This window comes from Bradysia coprophila (assembly GCF_014529535.1).
Source record: "Bradysia coprophila strain Holo2 chromosome X unlocalized genomic scaffold, BU_Bcop_v1 contig_79, whole genome shotgun sequence".
NCBI classification, from domain to species: domain Eukaryota; kingdom Metazoa; phylum Arthropoda; class Insecta; order Diptera; family Sciaridae; genus Bradysia; species Bradysia coprophila.
In genome coordinates, this window is record NW_023503370.1 from 15612 (window position 1) to 41109 (window position 25498).

Genomic DNA, 25498 nt, shown 5'->3' on the forward strand with positions numbered 1-25498 from the left:
GAAAATAATTAATTTGAACGTTGAATTTCATCGTTTGGAAAATAATTAATTTAAACGTTGAATTTCATCGTTTGGAAAATAATTAATTTAAACGTTGAATTTCATCGTTTGGAAAATAATTAATTTTAACGTTGAATTTCATCGTTTGGAAAATAATTAATTTAAACGTTGAATTTCATCGTTTGGAAAATAATTAATTTAAACGTTGAATTTCATCGTTTGGAAAATAATTAATTTAAACTTTGAATTTCATCGTTTGGAAAATAATTAATTTGAACGTTGAATTTCATCGTTTGGAAAATAATTAATTTAAACGTTGAATTTCATCGTTTGGAAAATAATTAATTTTAACGTTGAATTTCATCGTTTGGAAAATAATTAATTTTAACGTTGAATTTCATCGTTTGGAAAATAATTAATTTGAACGTTGAATTTCATCGTTTGGAAAATAATTAATTTAAACGTTGAATTTCATCGTTTGGAAAATAATTAATTTTAACGTTGAATTTCATCGTTTGGAAAATAATTAATTTTAACGTTGAATTTCATCGTTTGGAAAATAATTAATTTAAACGTTGAATTTCATCGTTTGGAAAATAATTAATTTAAACGTTGAATTTCATCGTTTGGAAAATAATTAATTTAAACGTTGAATTTCATCGTTTGGAAAATAATTAATTTAAACGTTGAATTTCATCGTTTGGAAAATAATTAATTTTAACGTTGAATTTCATCGTTTGGAAAATAATTAATTTAAACGTTGAATTTCATCGTTTGGAAAATAATTAATTTAAACGTTGAATTTCATCGTTTGGAAAATAATTAATTTAAACGTTGAATTTCATCGTTTGGAAAATAATTAATTTTAACGTTGAATTTCATCGTTTGGAAAATAATTAATTTAAACGTTGAATTTCATCGTTTGGAAAATAATTAATTTGAATGTTGAATTTCATCGTTTGGAAAATAATTAATTTAAACGTTGAATTTCATCGTTTGGAAAATAATTAATTTAAACGTTGAATTTCATCGTTTGGAAATAATTAATTTAACGTTGATTTATCGTTGAAAATAATTAATTTAACGTTGAATTTCATCGTTTGGAAAATAATTAATTTAAACGTTGAATTTCATCGTTTGGAAAATAATTAATTTTAACGTTGAATTTCATCGTTTGGAAAATAATTAATTTAAACGTTGAATTTCATCGTTTGGAAAATAATTAATTTAAACGTTGAATTTCATCGTTTGGAAAATAATTAATTTAAACGTTGAATTTCATCGTTTGGAAAATAATTAATTTAAACGTTGAATTTCATCGTTTGGAAAATAATTAATTTAAAACGTTGAATTTCATCGTTTGGAAAATAATTAATTTTAACGTTGAATTTCATCGTTTGGAAAATAATTAATTTAACGTTGAATTTCATCGTTTGGAAAATAATTAATTTAAACGTTGAATTTCATCGTTTGGAAAATAATTAATTTAAACGTTGAATTTCATCGTTTGGAAAATAATTAATTTAAACGTTGAATTTCATCGTTTGGAAAATAATTAATTTAAACGTTGAATTTCATCGTTTGGAAAATAATTAATTTTAACGTTGAATTTCATCGTTTGGAAAATAATTAATTTTAACGTTGAATTTCATCGTTTTTTAATTTCATCGTTTGGAAAATAATTAATTTAAACGTTGAATTTCATCGTTTGGAAAATAATTAATTTTAACGTTGAATTTCATCGTTTGGAAAATAATTAATTTAAACGTTGAATTTCATCGTTTGGAAAATAATTAATTTAAACGTTGAATTTCATCGTTTGGAAAATAATTAATTTAAACGTTGAATTTCATCGTTTGGAAAATAATTAATTTGAACGTTGAATTTCATCGTTTGGAAATTAATTAATTTGAACGTTGAATTTCATCGTTTGGAAAATGTAGGACATGTTTTGCATTAGAAAGGTGGTTATGGCCCGAAATTGCGAAAAACGTTGGGTTTTAATTCATCCACACTGCAATATGTACAGCTGAAGTTTTCAACCGAAAATGACTGAGAACTTACATTGTTCTTACAGAAGTTTCTCGAGGTTTCTAATGACATCCCGCACTGTACAGCTCGTGTGACTGGAGAAATTTTTGTGAGAAAAGTGCAAAAGCGCGCTTTCTTAGAACGTTACACATGCATTCAAACATTCTATCCTTATCTACCCTACATTATATCGATGGTTATTCGTTAACCAAGTGGAGAAAGTTTGTGCAATTTGCTCAAGGTGGAATTTCCTATTTCTCCCCGAGGTGAACACAACGTTTTCCATGCCTTAAATTTTGCGAAAGTCCGTTTTTTTTTGTATAATTTGAAGAAAATGAAATAAATAACGTGCTTTGGTATTCAGCCATTTTAGGTGAGAAAATTATTATTTCTCACCCAATTTCAATTTCAATTTATTCAATAATTTAGAAAAAAAAGGAAGATCCTTATAATAATGTTCTGCGCGAAAAACAAAATACAATTTAGCTGAAATAGCACCTCTCAGAACGCCATTTTCACAACGCTTCATAGTGGACAAAATTAGGATTTTCGCATCGCTAGCATGAAAATGTTTGGAGCTTCTCGGCGAGTTTTTGAAATTATACTTGTAAATAACTATATTGTCGACACGAAGATAAATATTCAATTTATAAATCAAGTAATTTTGAAAAAAGTGAGTAGAAGGTAAAAGGGGAAAAAGTTTGAAAATTGGGCAAATAGTTCCTCAGGTTGTTGAAAATAGTTGGAAAAAGTTTGAAAAATGAGTTGGTGCCAACATTATCAGTGGAATCTGAATTCGGATTTTCGGAACATGAAATGCTTCACGAATTTTTACCGAAACAAAGCCAATTTTTTACTATCTTTAGCCTCTTAGTTAAGATTTATGAGTCAGGGTATACACGGTGAGCTTGAAAAAAATTTTATTCGACCTCTCGTGGACATGAAATGTTTTTAGTGGTTTTTGTAGAGGGCGGCACCACGAGTAAGAATAACATAACAAGAAAATATTTCGATGGGAAAATTTTTAGCTAGATCGATTTTTCGTTTTTCTGTGCCCTGCAGGAAGCTTCGAAAATTGTTTGGACCCTACTGGTGACTTGTTTGATCACAAAAATATAGTTACTGTTTAGCCTGAGGTCTAAGCTTTACAGCGATACCAATCATGACATTCATGACTACCAACAAACATCTTTTATGAAGGAAAGTCATTCTGCTATGTCGATGTGAATTTTAAAGGCTGTATCATACGTGGATTACTTTTATTTTCTCTTATAAATTATTTTTAGTTATTTTACATAATTTAAGGCGTTAATAAAAGGTCGAAAGAAGATTTTTAACTCGAAATAGGTTTCTTTGTAAATTGCACCCATGAGTAAACTGCATTATCTCGAGTCAAAAATTAACAAACCTTTCTTTTGTTTCGTTCGTAGTTTCTCCAATAGTCATTCTAAGCTAATTCTGCAACATTTTAGTTGTTTCCACTAAAAAATGAGACATTATACGAAGAAATTTGGGTGGTCGTTCAGGTGTACCAACAAAGATTTTGTCAGAATGAAATCCAAGCTCATCCTTTGACCTTTTATTACCCCTTAAATTATGTTAATTAACTAAAAATACTTTTTAAGAGAAAATATAAGTAATCCACGTATGATACAGCCTTTAAAATTCACATCGACATAGTAGAATGACTTTCCTTCATAAAAGATGTTTCTTGGTAGTCATGAATGTCATGATTGGTATCGCTGTAAAGCCTACACCTCAGGCTAAACAGTAACTATATTTTTGTGATCAAACAAGTCACCAGTAGGGTCCAAACAATTTTCGAAGCTTCCTGCAGGGCACAGAAAAACGAAAAATCGATCTAGCTAAAAAATTTCCCATCGAAATATTTTCTTGTTATGTTATTCCTACTCGTGCTGCCGCCCTCTACAAAAACCACTAAAAACATTTCATGTCCACGAGAGGTCAAATAAAAAAAATTTCAAGCTCACCGTGTATAGCCTCACTTCCGGGATAACTGACTTTCTGAGCCTGAATTAATTAGGATGTCTCACGTATTTTTTACAAGCGTCTGGACGACGAATCTCATGTTTCGGGTACCAATTTCGGGTCCAATATTAATGAAAAATAACTTAGAACAAGTGCCGTTTACTGGTGTTTTATTTCAAATTAATTACAATTAGTGTACAATGGTTAACTTTCACTTGTCGCCTCGGTGGCCTCTAAAATTAGTTTTACTAAAATACAGAGCTTCAAAAGCTCTACCATCTAGATTTCATATATTAATTAGCAAAAGGGTAAAGTGAATTGTTCTTTTTACAAAAATAATTCTCACTATCATTTGCTTGGCTAAACATCGATTTCTATTCGTATTGTGTTTGATCGTCGTTTGTTAAATAATTTACTAAGTTAATTAAGTGGTTAAATCTTTCACCATTCTCTTTTACTCCGTCAAAAAATATTCATCCAACACAGCAGTTCATTCGATGCGTTCGGATTTAATGGCAAAGCAATTTGTCGAATTTGTTCTAATCGATGATGTTTTGCGTGATGAACGTTCAGGCCGAATCTTACATATCAGTGGGTAATATGTCGGGTATCAAGTAGTTACAAAGTTCTGCTTCTGTGTTAGCGAACACCACTTTCTTGGACGTGTTTTCGTCTAACCTGCATGTACAAGGAAAACAGTAATCAATTTTTCGTGCAAATATTTGAATTTGAATTTCGCCCTACCATCCACGTATAACCGGCCACACAGTCGAAAATATCGTCGGCGAATTGATGATCAAACAAATGCCAAGCCGTTCGGGATAATGTCTGCCCAGCAGCCAGATCAGATTTTTGATCAACTGATAGTCCATGCACGACGTGCTGAATTCGGCTAAATCGAAAACGATACACAAATTGTCGATGACTTCCTCGAATGCTCGGTCGCATGCCTCTTCCAAGCAATTTACGATGAATTTCGTCAGTTCGTCGATGTCACGTGTGGAAGCGTTATGGTTCTTTGCTGGAATGTATATGACTGGACGACCCGAACAGTCTCTGTGCTTCAGCACGCGTGCCTTGTCGGCATTGTTCAGGATAGCCGGTGAGGTGGGCAGACTTTTTACACCATATTCTTCGCGCCATTTGTTTGTCTTCAGGATGGCCTGACAAGGGAAAGATGTAAAATTCTTAGAATCTGAAGTTCGAGTAGCTTGTCGCTCAAAGCAGAATCTACTGTACAAATGGGAGAGTTTGAATGAATGTAGGGACAATTTACGAAATTTATCTGCATTTTAGTGGATATTGGATAATGGAATCTCTAGGGCGTATGTATAATTCTCTAGTGTACAAAAAGCTGATTCCCATCAGTATCAAGCGATAGCTGGTAAAATTAGGCAACATTTCTCAATTGCTTCCAACTAAGAAAACGGATTATGGATTTTTGACACTTGAGTGGTTTCCAATTAGAATAATTTTTTTAAACAGTGTGCTGTATTGACAATCGATTGGTCAGTGGTATGGTCTTATCATCTCATCAAAACTTTTCTTTACACGCTCAGTGTTCGTGTTCATTTCGCATTCGCTTAAATGAATCCAAAAATTCGCTGATTAAATACAACAATAACGGCGTTCAATTAGACCAATTTCATTGATAACCCGTACAGAAGAACCATCAAATTGGAAAGTGTTTGGATTTAATTTGAAACAAAAAATATTTAATGTCCGTCGGGACATCCGGTACAATTCTAATATTTTAATGACATAAAACTTCGCTTAAGTGGCCAATACGCATTTACAACACTACCAAAACTTTTTAATACACGAAAACGATGTATGAAATATTCAATGACAGAAGAACAAATTGTTACCTGAAACGCACTGTCAACATTTTTAAATGCCCGAAGATAACGAATTAGTGAAAATTCATTCAGTTTTTGTTTCGGATCAGCTGCTGCAATCAAATTCATCCGTTCTTTAAGTGATTTTAAATCATCTGCATTGACTGGCGGTTGTTGTGACATTTTTGTTGTGTTTTGGTATTATATTCTAATTTGACAGTTCGACACGAATCCTACACACTGAATTTCACCTGTTTTTTTTTCTTTGCGAGGCAACGCGTATTATAAATCGACGGGAAAAGCACCCAATAATAATTATTGAAGTAGAGAAAAGTGAATTATATTTTTCGGTTAGTTATCACTGGTCTTGTGTGAAGGCTTTTCGTGTCGTCGATTCAATTTCCCGTTTTAACATACACTCGTTTTTGGATCCCTTATCTAATGTGTTTCATTGATAACATTTGACTTTATCGGTAAATGAAAACGTTTCTGTATTGGTCCGTGACAAATTCGAATGGAATCAATGGTTTATAAAGCCTCTTCAATAAAATTCTTGTTGATAATTAATGAAAAATGAACGGAGTTATATATTTTCTGCGTTTGTTTTCGTCCAATTTCTATCGGTGTTGTTTACGAACTGTCAGATGGGTACTTTGGCCAGTTAGGTTGGCAATATTGCGCTTAGGTAAGTTTCTTATGTTGATTAAATTTTAAGTAAAACTTCTTTTGAGTCATTCTCTATTAAAAGAGGTATGGTGTAATGTCCCCCACAACTACGAAGAGTGGGCAGTGTACAATGTCGATTAGAAATTTCTTATTTTATCTTATAGCGGGAGGATAACTTCACTTTAACTATCACTTCGACAGCAAAATTACATTTATAAATGACTGTACGATCACATAAGTTGTGATAGAAAGTTTTGTCTTTAAATTTCTTCTTTGACTGTCCAAAGGTAACACGGTCCACATTTTTTTGGCTAGTCCAAAAAAGTCGCAAGCTGGCAGATAATCTACTATTATTTGCCGGCGTGAGATAAAGTGTTCTTTACATCACGACTTTAATCGTTGAAGTCACAGCTTTTGAGATATCTCAAGAGCTATGAATCAGTGATTTTCACGTACAGTTTTTGACTTTTAAGTTAAAATTGCCTAAAGGCTAGGACTTCTTGCATTTTCATTTCTCGATTTTTTTTATATTGAAATGTACCCAACCTCCTAACCAATGATGGTGACATAATATGACTATATTCTGTTCTGTAATTACTGTGCTATGTAGAATGAATTGGAATTCTTAATCGACAGCAGCTCGTGTCAAGCTATTCAAAGTTTTTGTTCCAATACTTTGGATGATTAATCCTGGACTCAGAACTACAATTAAACAAAAATGTGGAAAAAATGCGATTTATTCAACGAACTTCTTTCTTTTCTTATAAGATCTGCTTTGAATCGGTTACTCTCCTGGTTGCCTTTCTTCAAAGTTTTAATTTTTTGTGCACTGCCCTCGACAAGCGTTGCCATGAAGATTGACAGACATAGTCCATATTTGTGTTCGATTCACAAATTGTTTAAATTTTCTCGTTCAGATAATTGACAGAAAATCGGAATTATCCTTTGATCACGCCGATTGGCCTCAATTTCATGCACTTCTTACTTAATCCAGCTGCTGCGCACGTATCGACCACATCCGTTACATTTTTATAGGATTCCGGAGCCTCTTCCATTACCAACTTCGGCGATGCAACTCGAATAGCAATGCCCAGGGACTTCATATTTTCCAGAACGTCAGTGTACTTCAATTCCGCTCGTGCTTTAGCTCGCGATAAAGCTCGACCCGCACCATGGCAAGTCGAGCCAAACGTTTGACTCATTGCTCCTTCAGTACCAGTTAGAACATAACTGCACGTACCCATCGTTCCGCCGACTAAAACTGGTTGACCGATTGATTGATAGTCAGCTGGAATCAATGGATGACCAGGTGGAAAAGCTCGCGTTGCTCCCTTACGATGAACGAGTAGCTTTCTTGGCTTTCCGTCAACCATGTGTTCCTCGATCTTTGCAACGTTGTGGGACACATCATAGATTACATGCATGTCCAGATCTTCAGCGGTTGTGTTGAACTGTTTGGCAAATGCCTGCAAGGAAAACGTGTTAAAGAAATGATCCACTATCGTATAACACTTTCATCTTACTTGTCTAGCCAAATATGTCATCGAACTGCGATTTACCCAAGCAAAATTTGCAGCTGCAGCCATGCCCTTCAAATAAGTCTCTCCCTCTTTGGAATTAATCCGTGCGCAGGCTAGTTGACGGTCATTCGTTACAATTTTATCACGCTTCATCGCTTTTTCCATTAGAGCTAAGGCATCCGTTGCGACCTGATGTCCAAAGCCTCGACTTCCCGAATGAATCATCACACAAACTTGTCCCGTTTCTTCAATGCCCATAGCACTAGCTGCTGCTTTATCGTAAATTTCATCGACCACTTGAATTTCAGCATAATGATTACCGGCACCCAAAGTGCCCAACTGTGGCAGACCTCGTTGTTTCGCTCGGCTAGTGACCTTCGACGCATCTGCACCAGACATTCTACCATTCTCCTCACAATGTTCCTTGTCTTCAGCCCACACATATCCTTCTCTAATCGACCAATCCATGCCCATTTCTAGTGCCTCATCCAAGTCTTTTGCTGTCATTGGAATTACTCCTTTCGATCCTACTCCGACTGGAATATGATCGAACAAATTTTGCGCAATCTCCTCTTTAACCGGTTGCACATCCTTTTCGAATAAGTTGGTGCGTATCAAGCGAACACCGCAATTGATGTCGAATCCAACGCCGCCAGGAGATACTATTGCATTCGGATCGTCCATATCAAATGCAGCCATGTTACCAATGGCAAATCCATAGCCCGAATGAATATCGGGCAAACCGACCGACTTTCCAACGATTCCCGGTAATGCTGCAACGTTCGCTATTTGTTTAACACCAGGTAGGAAACCACCGCCTTTGCCCGGCTGACAGGCATTTCGCAATTCCTCGAACATTAATTTCTCCAAATGTTTATTTACATAGAAAATTCCCTCAACATTCATGTTCGGTTGAAAACCGATTTTGATGCGATATGAATAGTCATTGATTCGCTCAATGTACTTCAATTCCTCTTCGTAGGTACGGACAACCATTTTTAATTATTTCACTTTCGATGAATTATCACCAACAAACTCAAGCAGCAAGAATAACTGTCCTTTTATGTCAATAGCAGCAGTAAGTTCCACTCACTGACGCAACACGAATGAAAATGAATGAAATTGTTCAAAATCGACTTCTGCTGTTACTTTATTCGTTCATGTACCTACTACAATCAGATAGCGTACACAAATATTCACAAGCAAGCATTTCATCAAATGATGTAAATTATTGTGAAAAATATTTTATGCCAAGAATGATTTTTATGACCGGTCATCGGTTAATCTATGGACACAATCGTTTCGAGACAGAGTCAGCGTGGCAAGAACCATCAGAATTCTTGACATATTATCGTTGTGTTAAGAAAGTATGCAGTGTCGCATTCAGGAGCAAATTGAGGGTGGGCATGAGATATTTCCTAGCGTGATTATTTGATATTAGGTGACAATCTCCACAATCTTCATAATTTGAAGAAAAACAACACATCACGGTCGACAGTTGAATCAAATGTGTATTGGGTAAACAAATGGACTGATTTATGGCCCAATTTCCGTTATAGTTTCACTCGATAAATTATATAAAAACCCCAGTGTGTCGAATAGTTAAATTTATCAACCGACAGCTAAGGTCTTATATATTCAAGTTACGTAGACTTGTAGTAGCAAAACAATACACAATGTGCACATGCAGTAATAAACCTTGGAATTGGTCAAGTCCGCCTGAGTCTGAGTTGATCATATTTTAACCTGAGTTGAAATAGCCTGGAACTTGAAATACAGTAATTAAAAACTGTCAGATCAGGTGTCAGGTCAACCCGAATGGTTTGTATAGAATTATATGAAAATTTTTGAAAATGTCAGTTCAACCTGACCTGACAGATTTCAGAAGTTCAGGTTCACGTCAGGTCAGTTTTCTCAACAAATTTACAACACCTGAACTGAAATCATACATCAGGTCATATAATCTCTTGATCGCGGTAAACAGTAATATTACGAAAAATAGTTTTTGTGAAAACCCTGGTGATTTGCGTAACTTGATTATAGAGGACTTTGCACTACCCATTTGAACTTGTAGTAGTAACTGAATATCCTCACTAAGCAATTTTGGCCAATTCTGTATCGATTCGGCAATGGAATTATCCAATTCCAAAGCAACTTGCATTTTGGTGTCTCAAAATACTACCCTATTCAATACCATTATCACTATTAATAGTATTGTGATTATTATCATTGATTGAACCGATGGTATCAAATAGTATTTCGAGACACCAAATATTCTATTACTATGTTTGGTGTTACGCTCATTGTTGTTTTATGTACTAGATGTGAGATGTTCAATGCGAGCCGTAGGCGACGGTAGCATAACATACATTTATCAAAGTGACATGTGACATGAGATAAATACCTTACCTTAACCTGACTCAACCTTTCGAAATCCATTACATTCACACGAACGGAACATTTATTTCATTTTCGTCTATAACGTCTGCTCAGCATTGACAAAGAGCAACTACAACAGTAAGTTAGCGGTATTGTACAATGAATTAGCACATCGTCTTGTACATTACGTGAATGAAAAATAAGTCAATTTAGATACCGGATAAGGCTAAAGTTTTTAATAATTTATTGACACTTCTCAATTGGGCAACCGTTTCTTAATCAATTTTTCCAATTTCTTAATGTGTCCCTTCTCTTCGGGACTATTCGACGAAGCTAGAGACGATAATTGTCCCATTTCGACGACCATCTCTTTGGGCGCATTGCGTTTCAGTAGTTCTACCAATTGTGTTTGATCGGTTCGTCTCAATCCTTTCATGTCGAGAATCTTATGGAATTCGGTGAACGAACTGTCGGGCAGTAATTTAAGGAATTGTTCGGTAAATCCGGTTGCCGGTACTATTGGCGCCATGACCACTTTGATGATCATTTCGGCTTTGGTCATACCTTTGACCACAACCTTTGTGTAACTTGCTGGCGCTTTTCGATTCACGGATGAACCGATCGATGGCAAATCTAGTAGAACTGTTTTGATGCTGTGAGTGTCCAAAAGCAATTGTTCACAGCCCATTATATTGTTGGTGCCGTCCTGAGAGTTCGTTGGTCGGCATTTGTACAGTGTGGTAATGTATTTGGGAATGAATGAGTTAACGAATTTATGACAAAATTGGGTGAAATATTTGCGGGACGAAGATAAATTGTCACGGATTATTGGAATTGTCAGTTTGAAGTGTGTGATTAGTGAATTAACGAAAGGACTTTGATCGCCCACATTATTAATATGTTGCCATTGGATCTGAAATGGAGAATCAACGATGCGTTGACACGAATTGTAATCGAAATATTCGCACAATCAAAACATTACCTTGCTCATGACAATCAGCGCCGGTTCGCATCCACTTTCCATATCCTGAACCATCAAGTGAATGCAGTTCGATATGATTCGATGGAAAATGTCCTTTTCATTTGATAGATCAATTTTCTCGGAATAAATTGGTTCGACCTTTTCTTTCAGCTTCTCCTCCAGTTGCTGTGCCGTTTCCAAACAATATTCGGCTGTGGTCAAAATGCAGCAGATTCGCACCAGTTCGTCTTTCGTGTAGCGAAGGGTTTCTCCCTCTTTCAATAAACTATGAATGACTTGTCCAGCTGCCGTTGATAGATTTTGTAGATCCTTGGTCAGCATTGACATGGAGGTTCCTGGTGAACATTTCATAAATTTTTTTGGTCGAAATATTTTGGCTCAATGATGTACTTACCGAGTGATGAATGCACGGTCGTCACTTTGGGTATTTTGAATTCTAGGATTTTCGAAGCATACTCTCGCAGATATTTCTTAAAAATCAACGCTAGATCGTACATTGGCTTGCCGTTACTTAACTGAGTGCACTGCACTATACACTTCTTGTAAAACACAAACAAATCGGCACAGCTTGGGAAAACTGTCGAGTTGTTGATGATCGGATCGAATGCAATTTTGCTGTCTTGCACAAAGCGTTCAATAATTTCCGACAAATTGCGGTCGATACTGTCAGTGTATATGTCCAAGTACGGTTTAAAACAGACACCGATCAGATCGAGGAATGGTGATTGTACTTCAGCATTGTTTCCATCCGTTGTCGTCTCGGCACTCTTTTCGCTGTTCAATGTAATTCCACTGAATCGCTTCGCCAGCAACAGTTCGAACGTTGATGTTTTCGTAATGGCAAACAGCAGCAATTTCACATCGATTTCATTCCGTCGTTTCGACATCACTTTGGACAGTTCGTCTCGGGTTGCGGTACAAAATTGAACGGTAATGCGTTCGGACACCTCCCAGTCCAATGGAAACACTTTGCCGTATTTATCCTCGAAATCGAGCAAATGGCGTTTCAACCAAGCGTATCGTTTGTCTATTTTGTCCAGCCATGCAATGTCTTGATTTTCATGGAACAGTTGCATGTATTCTTGCAGCTGAAGATCTGTGAAAAAGAGTGAAAATAATACGTTTCACATACACACCGAACGTCTCATGCAATGCGTACTTATGAACCATTTCAATAAATCTTGCTTAACTCGACTATCAAGTACGGATACTACCAGACACGCATCGCTTAACTGAGATAAGGACATTTTCGTAGCATTCGATCCGGTGAACGCGCTATGAAAATCTTCAGTAATTTGAGAGGCCAACTTTCGATGAATTTGGTCAACTTCGTTCGATAGTTCCTGGAATAAAGTAAATATTATCGACAGAAAGAGGAACCACACGGCTTTTGCTCCAAGTGAACGGAATTTCCCTCATAGAGTAGGAGAACTTCTGCATTGAATCCTTACCTTTATCTGAGATATATCGGTGTACTGCTGAAAGTGTTGATTGACTTCAGTTATTGCCTGTAAAGGGTTCAGTAGCTCTCCGTACTGTCTCTTTTCTGCCAATTTTATTAAACTTTCAACACCACCCACCAGCATATGCAAATGATTCAATGTTGTTATCGCCGACGTGAGATTCTTCTTCGCACAGTCCAATTGTTTGATGTCCCTTGTTATTTCTCGAACCTGAAATAGTGAACCGTTTTCAAAATCGAGTGGTGGTTAAAACAACATATTCTACTTTACCATGTCTTCTGTGCGTTCTGCCCGCGTTTTAATTTCTACAATTTGACTAAACAGCTGGACGATAACTTTCTGTGCCTCTTGCAATGCAGCCAGACCATCCTGTCCGGTATTACTTTGACTACGTACAACACTACGGATGTGATCATCGATTGATGTGACTTCAGTTTCCATTTTCGTAATGACATCGTCAATGTTAGACAGAGATTGTTCGGTTGGAAATAGTTGATTGATGTAGTCGATAGTATTGAAGTCTGGACTATCTAATGGATCTGTGCTTTGCAAGACCTGGAAATTATTTGTTTTTATGTGAACTCCAGAAACGCCTAATTGATTCGAAAAGCGGACCTGTTCTATTGCACTTTGTACTTCATCGCTAAAGACGATTTTGTTTATTTGATTTTCATCCGATGTTTCCATGGCTGATAACCAACAATTATTTAAAAACCAAATATTTTCGTGGTTGAAAATATTTATATCAAAATACTATTTCAACCAGATTGAAGACAATTTTGAATGACGTTGACGTTTGGTTTTCGCGTATTGTGGAGATGCCATCACAAAATCGATGTCGATTAACCACAAACCGTTTTTGAATTTAGAGCGGGTGACACTGTATTTGGCTTAGTATTCATGAAATCTTATCATACAACTCGGTTTTTATTTCGAAGGAGTCTATCAGATGGACAGAAATCGTTGTAAAACAAATATGTGAAAGCGCAGCTTGTTACAGAAAGATCACATACTGCAATCTAAATTATTTCCTAAAAATACGATACAGTCGACGTCAGTGAAATTTACAGATGACTTTGCCTCAGCTGTCTTTCAGCTGGTTCACGCATACATATAAAACTGCTAATACGCATTTATACAGTTTTACCACTGCCACGTGCGTGCGTGTAATTACAGCACCTGTATAAACATTGTTTATCAACACGTTGCTGGTTATTGTGACTTGTCAACTTTAGGAGCACCGGAAAGTGCTAAGGGAGTCGAGGAAAACCTCCAAATAAATTTCTAAAAATCAAAAATTTGACTTTTGATTTTTAGAAATTTATTTAGAGGTATTCCTTGACTCCCTCAGCACTTTCCGGTGTGCCTGAAGTGCCTGCTCGAGCATTATCCCCTACGTGTTAAACAAATCTAAGCACTTTTGTTTGTATGAATGGATCAGCTGAATCAAATTCATCTCTAAATTTCACTGTCGTCGACTGTAATGGTGTTGGTTAACCTAGCACTTTATGAGGTGTTCCACTTTCACCTCTAAGTCGAATTTGACACGGTGTCAATAGCAGAAACGAAAAGAGTGCGTTAACTATTTTGGTTTCGACCCAAGACTGTAAACTTTGGGGAGATCAAATTCCATTGTGTGTGCTAAATTCCTCAAACATTAAGGAAAGCTAGGGTACTAGTTATCAGGCCCATTCAACGCTGCGTGTATTTTGGGGACTTTGGGACCGGATAGAGTAGATGATTTTTATGTTTTGTAACCTTTGATTTTTGAAAAGATCGTTTTTTTACGGGCTGCATCATTGTGAGCAGCCTTTTTTTTCGCATATTTAAATAAAGAGAACATCTATGCTCTTTGATATATAAGACCTCAGAGCTTGTCGTTTGTTCATACTGTCGTTGTCGATAACAGATGACAACCGTTTGTAACAGGTTAAGACACCTTTGAAATAAAATCTGAAAATTCAGGTCAGGTCTACGTCAATTTCCTCTTTAGGACAATCTGAACTGCAACTTCTCGTCCACTTTATTTCAAAATTCGTTAAATTCCGTTCTCCCCTCGGTTCTCCCTTCATTTTTGGACCCCGTTCTCAATTTCGTGTCATATTTTTGACCCTCCATAAAATTATTTCAACATTGGAAAACTATTACTTTCGGAAACGTTGGTTTTATGATTTAAAATTTTATTTCTGTTTGACAACTAAGGCTCGATTGTAACAGATTTGTGTAATAAATATTTTGACGAGTTGGTGATTGTGATTCTTATTTGAAGGCTCGGATCACAATCCAACTCAAAATAAACATGCTCAAAACAAACAAAGTCTCGTTTTCATGTGTTTATTGACCTCGGCTTCGCCTTAGATCAACAAAATTCACACGAAAACTCTACTTTTCAACTTTTTATCCCTTGTTATGTAATAGTATTTTACATGACTAGGGGTAAAAAGATGAAAAGTAGAGTTTTCGTGTGAATTTTGTTGATCCGAGGCGAAGCCGAGGTCAATGAACACACGAAAACGAGACTTTTCATTTTTATCCCGAGTTTTGTAATGGATTTTAAATGGACGCCCTGAAAGAAGTGCTTAAAACATGAAAAGTACGGTTTTCGACGCCCTCAGCATGTAAAATCCATTACATAACTCGGTATAAAAGTGAAAAGTCTTGTTTTCGTGGGTTTGTTGACCTCGGCTTCACCTCGGATCAACAAAATTCACACGAAAACTCTAATTTTCATCTTGTTATCCCTAGTCATGTAAAATACTATTTATCAAGTTGACACTTTAAACAATCTGTGTTCAACAATAGTACATTGAATGCCAAGGGGCGAAAGTAAAAAAATTCAACCGTGTGCGAGAGTTGGAGCCCGCGCCGAAGGCAAGGGCTCTAATCGCACAGGTTGAATTTTTTTACTTTTGCCCCGAGTCGTTCATACTATTTTTTTTGATACCAACATTGAAAATTGATACGTATCGCAAACATCGCAACAAAATGTTGAAATAAAAAGGCATTTAGCCAGAAAATGGGGGGGTCCAGGGGCGGCAGCCCCCTGGTATATGAAAAATGTAATAATTTAGCCATCACAACAATAACACACACAAAAATTAAGATATAACTAACAAATCATTCAGTAACAAAAAGTATCAACTTTGTATGCTAATTTCAATAAGAACACTGGCGCACAGTGTTTTACAATTTTGATCAAAGTATTCTGCATAATATGAGCGGATTTTGTTGACAACTCGACTCATTTCTCTCATTTTCTGTGACGTCAGTCACTTTCGCTGTTCGTTCAGCTGCGTTCGCTCTTCGTTAAGTACTTTCTCCCCGTGGGATGCATTTTTTTACTTTCGCCCCTCATATGCGGGGCGAAAGTATCATTTTTCAATGTTGGTATCAAAAAAAAATCTATTTGACATCTATTTGTCAAAATTTGTGTGTGATCAACTCAGAGGTATCTTAACCTGTTCTTTCAGAACCTTGATAATGTTAGCCTTTCCACACAGAGACATATAAAATTCTATTACATTTCTAGTACATTTCGTCATAAAATTACTGCTGTTATGGATCTATTTTTGTGAACCAACTTCATGCTATCTATGCTAATGAAATCAATGCAAATCTATTACATTTGACTGGAGTTGCATTTCCTTATGCAGTCATCGTCGTTTTAATGATCAAAAATGCTGTAAAAATTAGTTACTGAACCCGTCTGCAACAATTCTAGTACATTAAACTCATTGTTCAACTTGCTCTTATCGTTTAATTCAAATATTGGACTTAAATTGTGAAAATGTGGTAGAAAGATATAGGTAAACTAAAGCTTAAATGTAATAGATTTTCGTATAATTCTATTACATCTCCAGTACATTATGTCGTATAATTACTAATCTCAGCGCTCTATTTTTTGTGAACCGACTGCACAGCCATGAAATTTCATGGCCATTTTACCAGAATGAAGTTATATCACCTGAAAATAGAGCGCAAAGAATGAAGTACTGAAAAAACTTGTGGTGCCTCTACAGGCCAACCGAGGTTTCTTACACATATAGTCGGGTGGTTAGTTTCTTTAAGGACGATGTAGCATGTCCCTACACATTTTTCGAGATAATCAATAATGCGTTGACTATGTCGATACACTTGCTGCTGATAACTGTTTATTATTGTTTGTATATTATGTTAATTACACATTTAAATATGACTTCCGGATTAGCGATCTTCGATTGATTAGAAATTTTTATCAGACCTCATTGCTTGTATGTTTGTGGCCAGTAGGCACGCAGCTGATGGCTTATAATTAAATAAACAAATTGTTAACCGTTCCAGTAAAATGCTTATTCTTAAATCATGTCAAACCACAAGTAATCTCCGCTTGCATTTCGTTCGGTTCTCTACTTTACGGCTCAACAATAAATTAGTTTTGCTATGCAATTTGTCCGAGCTAGACGAAGAGGATGTACTACCATAATAATCAAGAATATTTTCCAGAATATCGCTACTCCTATGAGTGTCGCCCGTTACGTTCGAATGATGAGCTTTTGAACTTTCATCGATTACCAATCATTTGGAAGCATATGGTTGTGCCAATTGTACCGAGATGCAAAGCGAGAAATTTCAATGAAAACTACGACAATTTCAGCCATAAAGGCGAATTGGTTGATGATTCCAACGGACGTCCTGAGGTGTTAGTTTGCCACGATTTGGCAGGAAACTATCGAGATGATAGGTAAATGATTTGCTGCTAAAGGATTCGAAATTTTACAGACGTGTTCACTCGAGCAATATGTTCATCCTAGGTTCATAACTGGCTCCAGAAAATGGGATGATTACCGATTCTACCATTGGGCGGGAATCGACTACTTTTGTTATTTTAGTCATGAGTACATAACCATTCCTACGTTACCTTGGATAAATGCCGCCCATAATAACGGCGTAAAGGTCTTGGGCACAGTCATTGTCGAATCGGCCCGCGGACGAACTCTTTTAAATGAAATTCTAAAGTCGCGATCGTACATGAATGACGTGGTTGAGGCGCTGGTTCTGGTAGCCAAAACTTGTCAATTTGAAGGATGGCTCTTGAATGTCGAATGTTCGTTAGATGCAGACCAAATTCCGATGCTGAAAGACTTTGTGGATAATCTGACGTTTAGAATGCATCAAGAGGTTCCGCATGGTATGGTATTATGGTATGACAGTATCATTGAGAACGGGGCATTAAGTTGGCAAAATGAATTAAATAATAAGAATAAGTCATTTTTCGACCTTTGTGATGGCATTTTGATAAATTACACATGGAACGAAAATAATTTGGAACGGACGATCCAGATTATAGACGAAAAAGGAGGAGATGTTCATAAAGTGTTCATTGGAATTGACGTTTGGGGCAGGGGACAGTTAGCAAAGTTTCAATCGCATATCGTAAGTGAATTTTATTTTAAAATTTACTTAAAATTTACATCGAATCGACGTTTCCTCAAACACACACGCAACCCATAGGTAATCTTTCCCTGTTACAATATTTCAGACTCTCGCTAAGATCAAAAAGCACGACTTTTCTGTGGGAATATTCGCACCAGCCTGGACATTCGAAGATACGAGACATCTCGGTGTGAACATATCTGTGCCGAATGGAAGCGAGATTTGCAATAAACATTTCATTGAAAGGAACGATCTTTTCTGGGAACGGTTATGGAAGTACCTGCTAACAACAGGCCCAAAAGTTCTTCCTTTTTACACATCATTCTGTTTGGGTTCCGGCAAACAGCAATACCGAGAGGGTCTTCTAAGTCAAAGCAGACCGTGGTACAACTTGTGTAATCAATCCTTTCAGCCCAGTGTCCCATCCACATCTGTCGTGCGATTTTTTGACGAATCATACGGCGGCGGATCTTGTTTGAAAGTGCTGCCGACAGCGGAACCGAAACGGTTATTCGCTGCAGAATTTTCGTGTCAAAAAGACATCATTCTGGCATATTCATTCAAAAGATGTTGCTCAACTGACGAATTTGAATTGCTGTTGACCCTGCGGGATGATTTAAGTGGAACTTACTGTCAATTGATCTGCGGTGACAATGAAAACATTTATGAAGATCTTGTACCCGGACGTAGATGGTGCACTTTGCTGAGAGGAATTGACTTAAGGAAGACGTTGATCCATTTGAGTACAAAGCAGGAACGGTTACTTCCATCGGTAACGCCAATCAATGGATGGGAAGTAAGGTGAGTCGTTTTACTATACATATGATGCTCATTCTATAAAGACAGAGTTGACGACAAGATTTATTGTTAATAGAATATTTCCACACTTTTCCCTCACATAACAGTCCAATACATATTCGTGGGACAAATTACGAAAATGGTGCTGCTTGTATGCAGTCGTAAAGTGAATTAAACTTTGCCTGTCGTTTCAAATAAAATTTTTTGTTATCGAAAAAATGAGCTCAATTGCCGTCAGTGATTATCGTGACGACAAATTTAAATCTCTTATCTTGAAAGCCCTATTATTGCTAGCTTTTCTTAGTCCATCTATTTCTTCGAATTTTGTGTTTACATTATCGCTGGACTAACTTAGTTTCAAAGGTATCGATGAGTCTCGCAGCAAGATTCCTACACTAGGAAAGGAGTTTCGCGCCCATAAATGTCTCGGTTCTGATATCTACTTAGGGGTCTTTCCGAGAAACTAAATATTGGAAATGGGTGCGAACTCAATTTTTAGGGGGAATGCTACTGAAGAAATCGTAAAAGTTTGTGTATATAAGAAAGTACCAGATCACAATGTGATCTCATCACTAATTTCTGTCGTCGTTACCGATAACAGATGACACGCCGATGCTGGAAGCGTTCGAACGACTTAACATTTTCACTGCACACTGCTACTGATTTGGCTCATTCTATGTCATTGCGAAATTTTCTGAGTTTTATGCTTCAAAAGAAAACAACTTAGATCCCACACCAGCACCAGGGACTATTTTCGAAAAACATTTTCTTACATTTTCATTGAGATTCCCAGTGTTGCGATGGAATTAATTCCTATCGAGGGATTCTTTTGAATTTCGACTGACCGAAATCGGCGCTATTTTTTCCAGGACTTTTTTATATATGTCTAGTTAGGCCTTGGTGCCTAGGCCACAAAACCAGTCTCAGACATTTTTCATCTTACATACCTGGCTGGTTTTAAGTGGCCAAAAGTCGAAAAATGAGGTTTCGTAGTTCGGATTTCATTCCCGTAAGGTGGCGAGGACACGGGCGTGTATGGGTTCGTTGGAAAGCTTAGGTCAAGTACTCCTGGGGCAAATATTAACTTCATAAAATTTGATGATAATCGGCCGAAAATATGACTTCCGGAAAATTTCTCAGAATCGATGGAACCTCCGTGAACTTTGATGAGAGCTGTGACCTCACTAATGCAATTATTTGATTAAATTATTACTTATTATGAATGTGGAGGACCTCAGCTTTACACCGATATCCATATTTAGTAGTTTGGTACGTGACTACGTAACAGATGAAAACTGTGTGTTTCACTCCGCCAAACTAGTAAATATGCGTATCGCTGTAAAGCTGAGGCCTTCCACATTCAAAATAAGTAATAATTTAATCAAATAATTGCATTAGTGAGGTCACAGCTCTCATCAAAGTTCAAGGAGGTTCCATCGATTCTGTGAAATTTTCCGGAAGTCATATTTTCGGCCGATTATCATCAAATTTTATGAAGTTAATATTTGCCCCAGGAGTACTTGACCTCAGCTTTCCAACGAACCCATACACGCCCGTGTCCTCGCCACCTTACTGAAATGAAATCCGAACTACGAAACCTCATTTTTCGACTTTTGGCCACTTACAACCAGCCAGGTATGGAAGATCAAAAATATCTTAGACTGGTTTTGGGGCCTAGGCACCAAGGCCTAACTAGGCATATATAAAAAAGTCCCGGAAAAAATAGCGCCGATTTCGGTCAGTCGAAATTCAAAAGAATCCCTCATCACAACTTACGATATTTGAGATTTACTGATAGAACTATATTCACCACAGGCAAATTCTACATTCACCTCATGTATTTTCAAAATTGTGATGGCACAATTTTCAATTTTTCTTAAGGTTGTGCCAACTTTGCCCACATCACACAAAGCCAGTAGTTGCTGTAGAATGTATCTAAAAGATTTTCATCATTTTTCAAATAAATGTACCTTCTTTATTCAATGGTGTTGGAACATGCCGATGGGTAATTACCACATATTAATCTGACGAATGGATGTCTGAAAAAAAAAAGTTCAGATTTAAGATACCATATGACACATCGTGAACGTGTAATTTGACGAATGATTACTTTGATATAAAAATGGCTTAACCACGTACAGTATTTATATATCATTTGATTGAGTTTCCATCAAATAAACGCAATATCATCAACACCGAAAGGCGAAATTATAATTGAAAGCCATGATAATTATGATGTGCTCATCAATAAAATTCTTCAAATTGTTTTTTTTCCCTCTTCATCAACAGGTATTACTACTTCAGATGCGAACAAGGTATTTCTGCTAAAATTATCGATATTGGAGTCATGAGCAGAGCTGCCGAAGGAATTTTACTGGGTGCAATTCATATCCATGAAGGAGTGCCGCTGTATAAGTTTGATGACATCCAAATGGTAATTTGAAATTTGATTTTATTTTTGTTTTTGCTCAACATAAATTCAATTTGAGTCGGATGTGCTTATTTGTACGTTTTAACCTTTTTGAATGCAAATTAATTGGGTATAAATGGCAACCTCCACTTTTCTAAAATGCTAACATAATTTTGGTCTTCGCATACACATCGAAAAACACATTTCAATCATCATTCATCGTTATTCTTCTCCTAAAGATTCCGTCGAACAAACAATTATCATTCAATTTTCCATTGTCTTCTTTTATCGATCGATCGTTTATTTTCCATTCTGAAATTGATGTCTTAAAGAGAAAAAAAAAAAACGATTTTTATCGAGCTAGCTAGCTACCACACAAACCCAAACCATTAATGTTGATGTCAATTGATCATTTTTCAAAAAAATTGTGGTCAAAATCGAAATTCTGGTCGGCATTATCCCAGCATCGAGCAACAATCAACAACATGTCAAGAGATTTTTTCAGAGATTTTTTTTTCTTCATTCAATACCAAAACCAATCAAACCACTTTCTTCTTCAACGATGTGTTCAATCATCAATGTGTGGTGCTTTCTCTTAAAACATTTTTTTCCGTATACCAAATGAACATGCGTTTTATTATATTAGACATTTATCCGCTATTTATTACCTTTTATCCTCTCTGTACATAATATTATTATTATTATTGTGTGGTGCTTAATACTATTTCAACCATGTCGGATATTGGTTTATTTTTCCGATTCAAGCGAGATGCGAAAACGTTTGGTGTTAAAACCATTTAGTGGATGTAATGTTAAACCATGAGTCGAGATGCATGGTGTAATAATTTGCATATTTTTTATTAAAAAGAATAATTAATTTATTCAAAAAGTTTGTGTTCTGCATACGTGTGCTCATTAACATTTATTACCACATTTGATTGCATTCCATCGATGCGATCAATATGCTTATTACATTTTCAACAACAAATAGAAGGGTCTTAGATCGTTGAACTTGTTATGTATTACAGATGGAATTTATTATTGGGATTTGAAATTGTTCGATTTATAATTTATATTTTGCTTCGATTAGTACATATCAGTAATCTCGCTGTATGACCTGTAACTTAAACATTGAACAAACTATATATTAGTCGGACGATGGAAATTATTATGTAAATTTTCAACCCTTCCATCGACGTCGGTAATGCGAAGAATGTTTTGCAGGCTAATGTACTAGTAGTACTACTGTCTGGAACATTAAATACTTTGTCTTAAATTAAAGAAAGAATCGTAAAAGGCGTCATGGAGAGCGGACGTGTTTCATCACAGCTCTCATAAACAAATTATTTCTTGTGCAACTTCATTTATTCTGTGACAATTTTCTTAATTTTAATAATTTTACATCCGTGATTAATAGTGAACAGTGATTCCACCTTGCAATTTTATAGATTTTTGACAAAATCAAAATTTATTTCTTTTCATTTTTCAACTCGCTATACAATTGTGTATGAATTTGGTCTTTTGTGTGTGACCTTTGTAATATTTTAATTGTTTGCGTACATGTGCTTCGAGTGAGTAAAAATCAGTGTTTGAATTGGATCGCTAAATGCCATCATAATGCGATGAGTGATGCAATTGGTTCGAAAGAACTTTTGCCGGAAGGCGTAATGGTTGGTCTCTCATAAAGTCCGACTTTAATGTTCCTAGGAACTTTTTGGCCTTTGGGCTTTCGGTTCGAATGTGAACTTTTCTTTTGTTTTACAGATTTGGACATTCATTTATTTGTCTCTTCTACATGAAAAACAATGCAGCTTAAATTACATTTATGCTGTGTGTATGTATGTATGTGTCATTGTTGTTTTTAGTGTTCGGGAACACAATGACTTCGTTTTTATTGTCACGCTTTCATTACTAATAATATGAAAAAACATGTTGACAAAACCGAATGCTTTCTCAGGTGCGGCCTGGAGAAACAGATCTTTGCAACCGGAGGAAATTCCAAACTACTTAGCTAGCTTGGATGATCCCAAAAAACTGCAAATGTCTAACCAAAAAATAGTGAGCACAATAGGCCCAACGGAGGCCTCCGTGCGCGTTCTGCACAGAAATGAGCAGAACAACACTACCCTTAATAAAAAAAAAAAAAAAAAAAAAAAAAAAAAAAGAAAGAATTTCAAATGGAGACCATACTACCTTTGCAGGCGGTATATAGACAAATTAACATTACATCGGTTTCTGCGCCTATTTTTGTTGATACAGGAAAGGACAATTAAATTTCAGCATGAGTTTGTTTCAGCTGATGTTCAGCTGGTTCACCCATACAAACAAAACTCGTTACAAGTTTTTATACAGATTTAACAGTACACATGAGCGTGGTAGTGGTGGAACCGTATAAACTTAAGTATGCATAGCAAGTTTTGTTTGTATGATCGAATCACTTAAAAATCAGCTGAAGCAAATTTCGGCTGAAATTTTATTGTTCTTATCCTTTCTTAGTACTCAAGTGTAAATTCGGATCTGTCGATTACATATTTATGGGAGAAATAATGGAAAATAAATACGACGGTGATTGTGTAGTCGAGCTCTTGGGCGAGTTACACAATTCATTTTTCGTCATAGTTTCATAGATGTAATACTCATCTCCCTATGCATAAATAAAATAGCAAATGATCCTCTGCAGAAAAGTTTTGAAAAAGAAATCTAGAAAACATTATCTGCATGCAGTGATGTTATTAACCCATTGAAAGTACTTGTAGACAATGTACAAAACGAAGGATTTATGAAATTGCGAATGACTTTTTTTCGAAGAGTTCAACTGATTTAATAGTTCAGTGGATGTGCTTGTTTCATCAGACGTTAAAAACGTAAAAGAAAAATTTCATGTCACAATAATAATATGGTTAGAAATATGTCGACATTGCCATTCATTTCAATTAGAAATCATAACTAATCTATTTAAGGAAGGTGCATTTATCAATCGTACATTTCAATTAAACGAATAATTTTTTTCATTCAAATTCAAATTTCTATTTTCTTTTCTTTATTTTTTCAATTACAGGTAACCACCTGGGACTTCGTAGCAGACTGCCCATGAATTCCAATATGGTCTCTACAATTAAACTATATGCCATCTCGTATGAATTATTAATTATTTTTTTTTTTTTTTGCAAAACGTTTGGTTCAATTAAATATGCTTAAAAGTAATAATTATTTTTGATTTAATTTTTTTCGTTTCGATATTTTCTTCTGTATTTTACTTTCGAAATCAAAAGAATAAATCGAAACTGAATCGGTGAAATGATATTGTGCGTAATTTAATTGTTGATTTTGTGTTCATCAAATTGGAAATAAATTAATCAAATCATTAATTGGCAATATGTATTGCAACGAGGTCCAAAGTTTCTATTTATCTTTTACGAACGAACCGTCTGACTCCTACGAACATTGTTGATTATCGATGATGAGCTTTCGATATTCGTTGACCATGTCCGTCCCAGTACACCCATACTAAATGCTATTTTTATATCGAATAAATGCATGGAACTACTTCAAAAAGATGTTCGTTGGTTCAACTGTGATATTAACATATGACTTATAATGAAAATTAAACTAATCCCACATCGAAGGAGTGATACATATCGCCAAATTTGTGCTGTTTAACATTCAAATCTTAAAATTGAAGCTTGTCTGAATTCCAAGGGTTTTTTTTTCAAATCGGTGACGGCGTACTTACAAAATCTAATTGAAATAAATCGCGAGGAGTGTATCGCAGGCACTGAAATTAGAAGCGGGTACAAGCCATTGCAAAATCGGGGAAAGTGTTGAATGAAGTAAATGAAAAGTAAAAATTAGGAAAGGTAAAAATTACGAATTAGGAAAATTAGCTAGTGATTTTCCAAATTTTCATAAACGGTTTTATCTCATTTGTATACCCTCAGTCCTGGGCTAAAAATATCTATTTTATGTACAGCAGTGAAATCCTCATTTTTTGCAGACGTCAAATATTTGGT

The 25498-nt window shown here is 35.8% G+C and overlaps 4 protein-coding genes across 4 annotated transcripts; 1 reads left to right on the top strand and 3 right to left on the bottom strand.

Annotated features, from left to right (window-relative positions):
* Positions 1 to 4173: 4173 nt before the first annotated feature.
* On the bottom strand, positions 4174 to 6492 carry LOC119070326 (CRAL-TRIO domain-containing protein C3H8.02). The gene is made up of 3 exons (XM_037174595.1): positions 5889 to 6492; positions 4765 to 5183; positions 4174 to 4698 (listed from the first exon to the last, which is right to left on the bottom strand). The coding sequence occupies exons 1-3, from the start codon at positions 6039 to 6041 to the stop codon at positions 4602 to 4604; spliced, it is 669 nt and encodes a 222-aa protein (XP_037030490.1). The 5' UTR covers positions 6042 to 6492; the 3' UTR covers positions 4174 to 4601.
* Positions 6049 to 24857, top strand: LOC119070324 (cytosolic endo-beta-N-acetylglucosaminidase). The gene is made up of 6 exons (XM_037174592.1): positions 6049 to 6543; positions 17351 to 17588; positions 17659 to 18280; positions 18387 to 19081; positions 21368 to 21512; positions 24547 to 24857. The coding sequence occupies exons 1-6, from the start codon at positions 6432 to 6434 to the stop codon at positions 24580 to 24582; spliced, it is 1848 nt and encodes a 615-aa protein (XP_037030487.1). The 5' UTR covers positions 6049 to 6431; the 3' UTR covers positions 24583 to 24857.
* On the bottom strand, positions 7243 to 9368 carry LOC119070325 (RNA-splicing ligase RtcB homolog). The gene is made up of 2 exons (XM_037174594.1): positions 8048 to 9368; positions 7243 to 7990 (listed from the first exon to the last, which is right to left on the bottom strand). Exons 1-2 carry the CDS (start codon positions 9038 to 9040, stop codon positions 7463 to 7465), a joined length of 1521 nt encoding a protein of 506 aa, XP_037030489.1. The 5' UTR covers positions 9041 to 9368; the 3' UTR covers positions 7243 to 7462.
* LOC119070323 (vacuolar protein sorting-associated protein 53 homolog) lies at positions 10632 to 13718 on the bottom strand. The gene is made up of 7 exons (XM_037174591.1): positions 13484 to 13718; positions 13139 to 13423; positions 12857 to 13078; positions 12565 to 12748; positions 11800 to 12501; positions 11406 to 11740; positions 10632 to 11336 (listed from the first exon to the last, which is right to left on the bottom strand). Exons 1-7 carry the CDS (start codon positions 13553 to 13555, stop codon positions 10680 to 10682), a joined length of 2457 nt encoding a protein of 818 aa, XP_037030486.1. The 5' UTR covers positions 13556 to 13718; the 3' UTR covers positions 10632 to 10679.
* Positions 24858 to 25498: the final 641 nt, after the last annotated feature.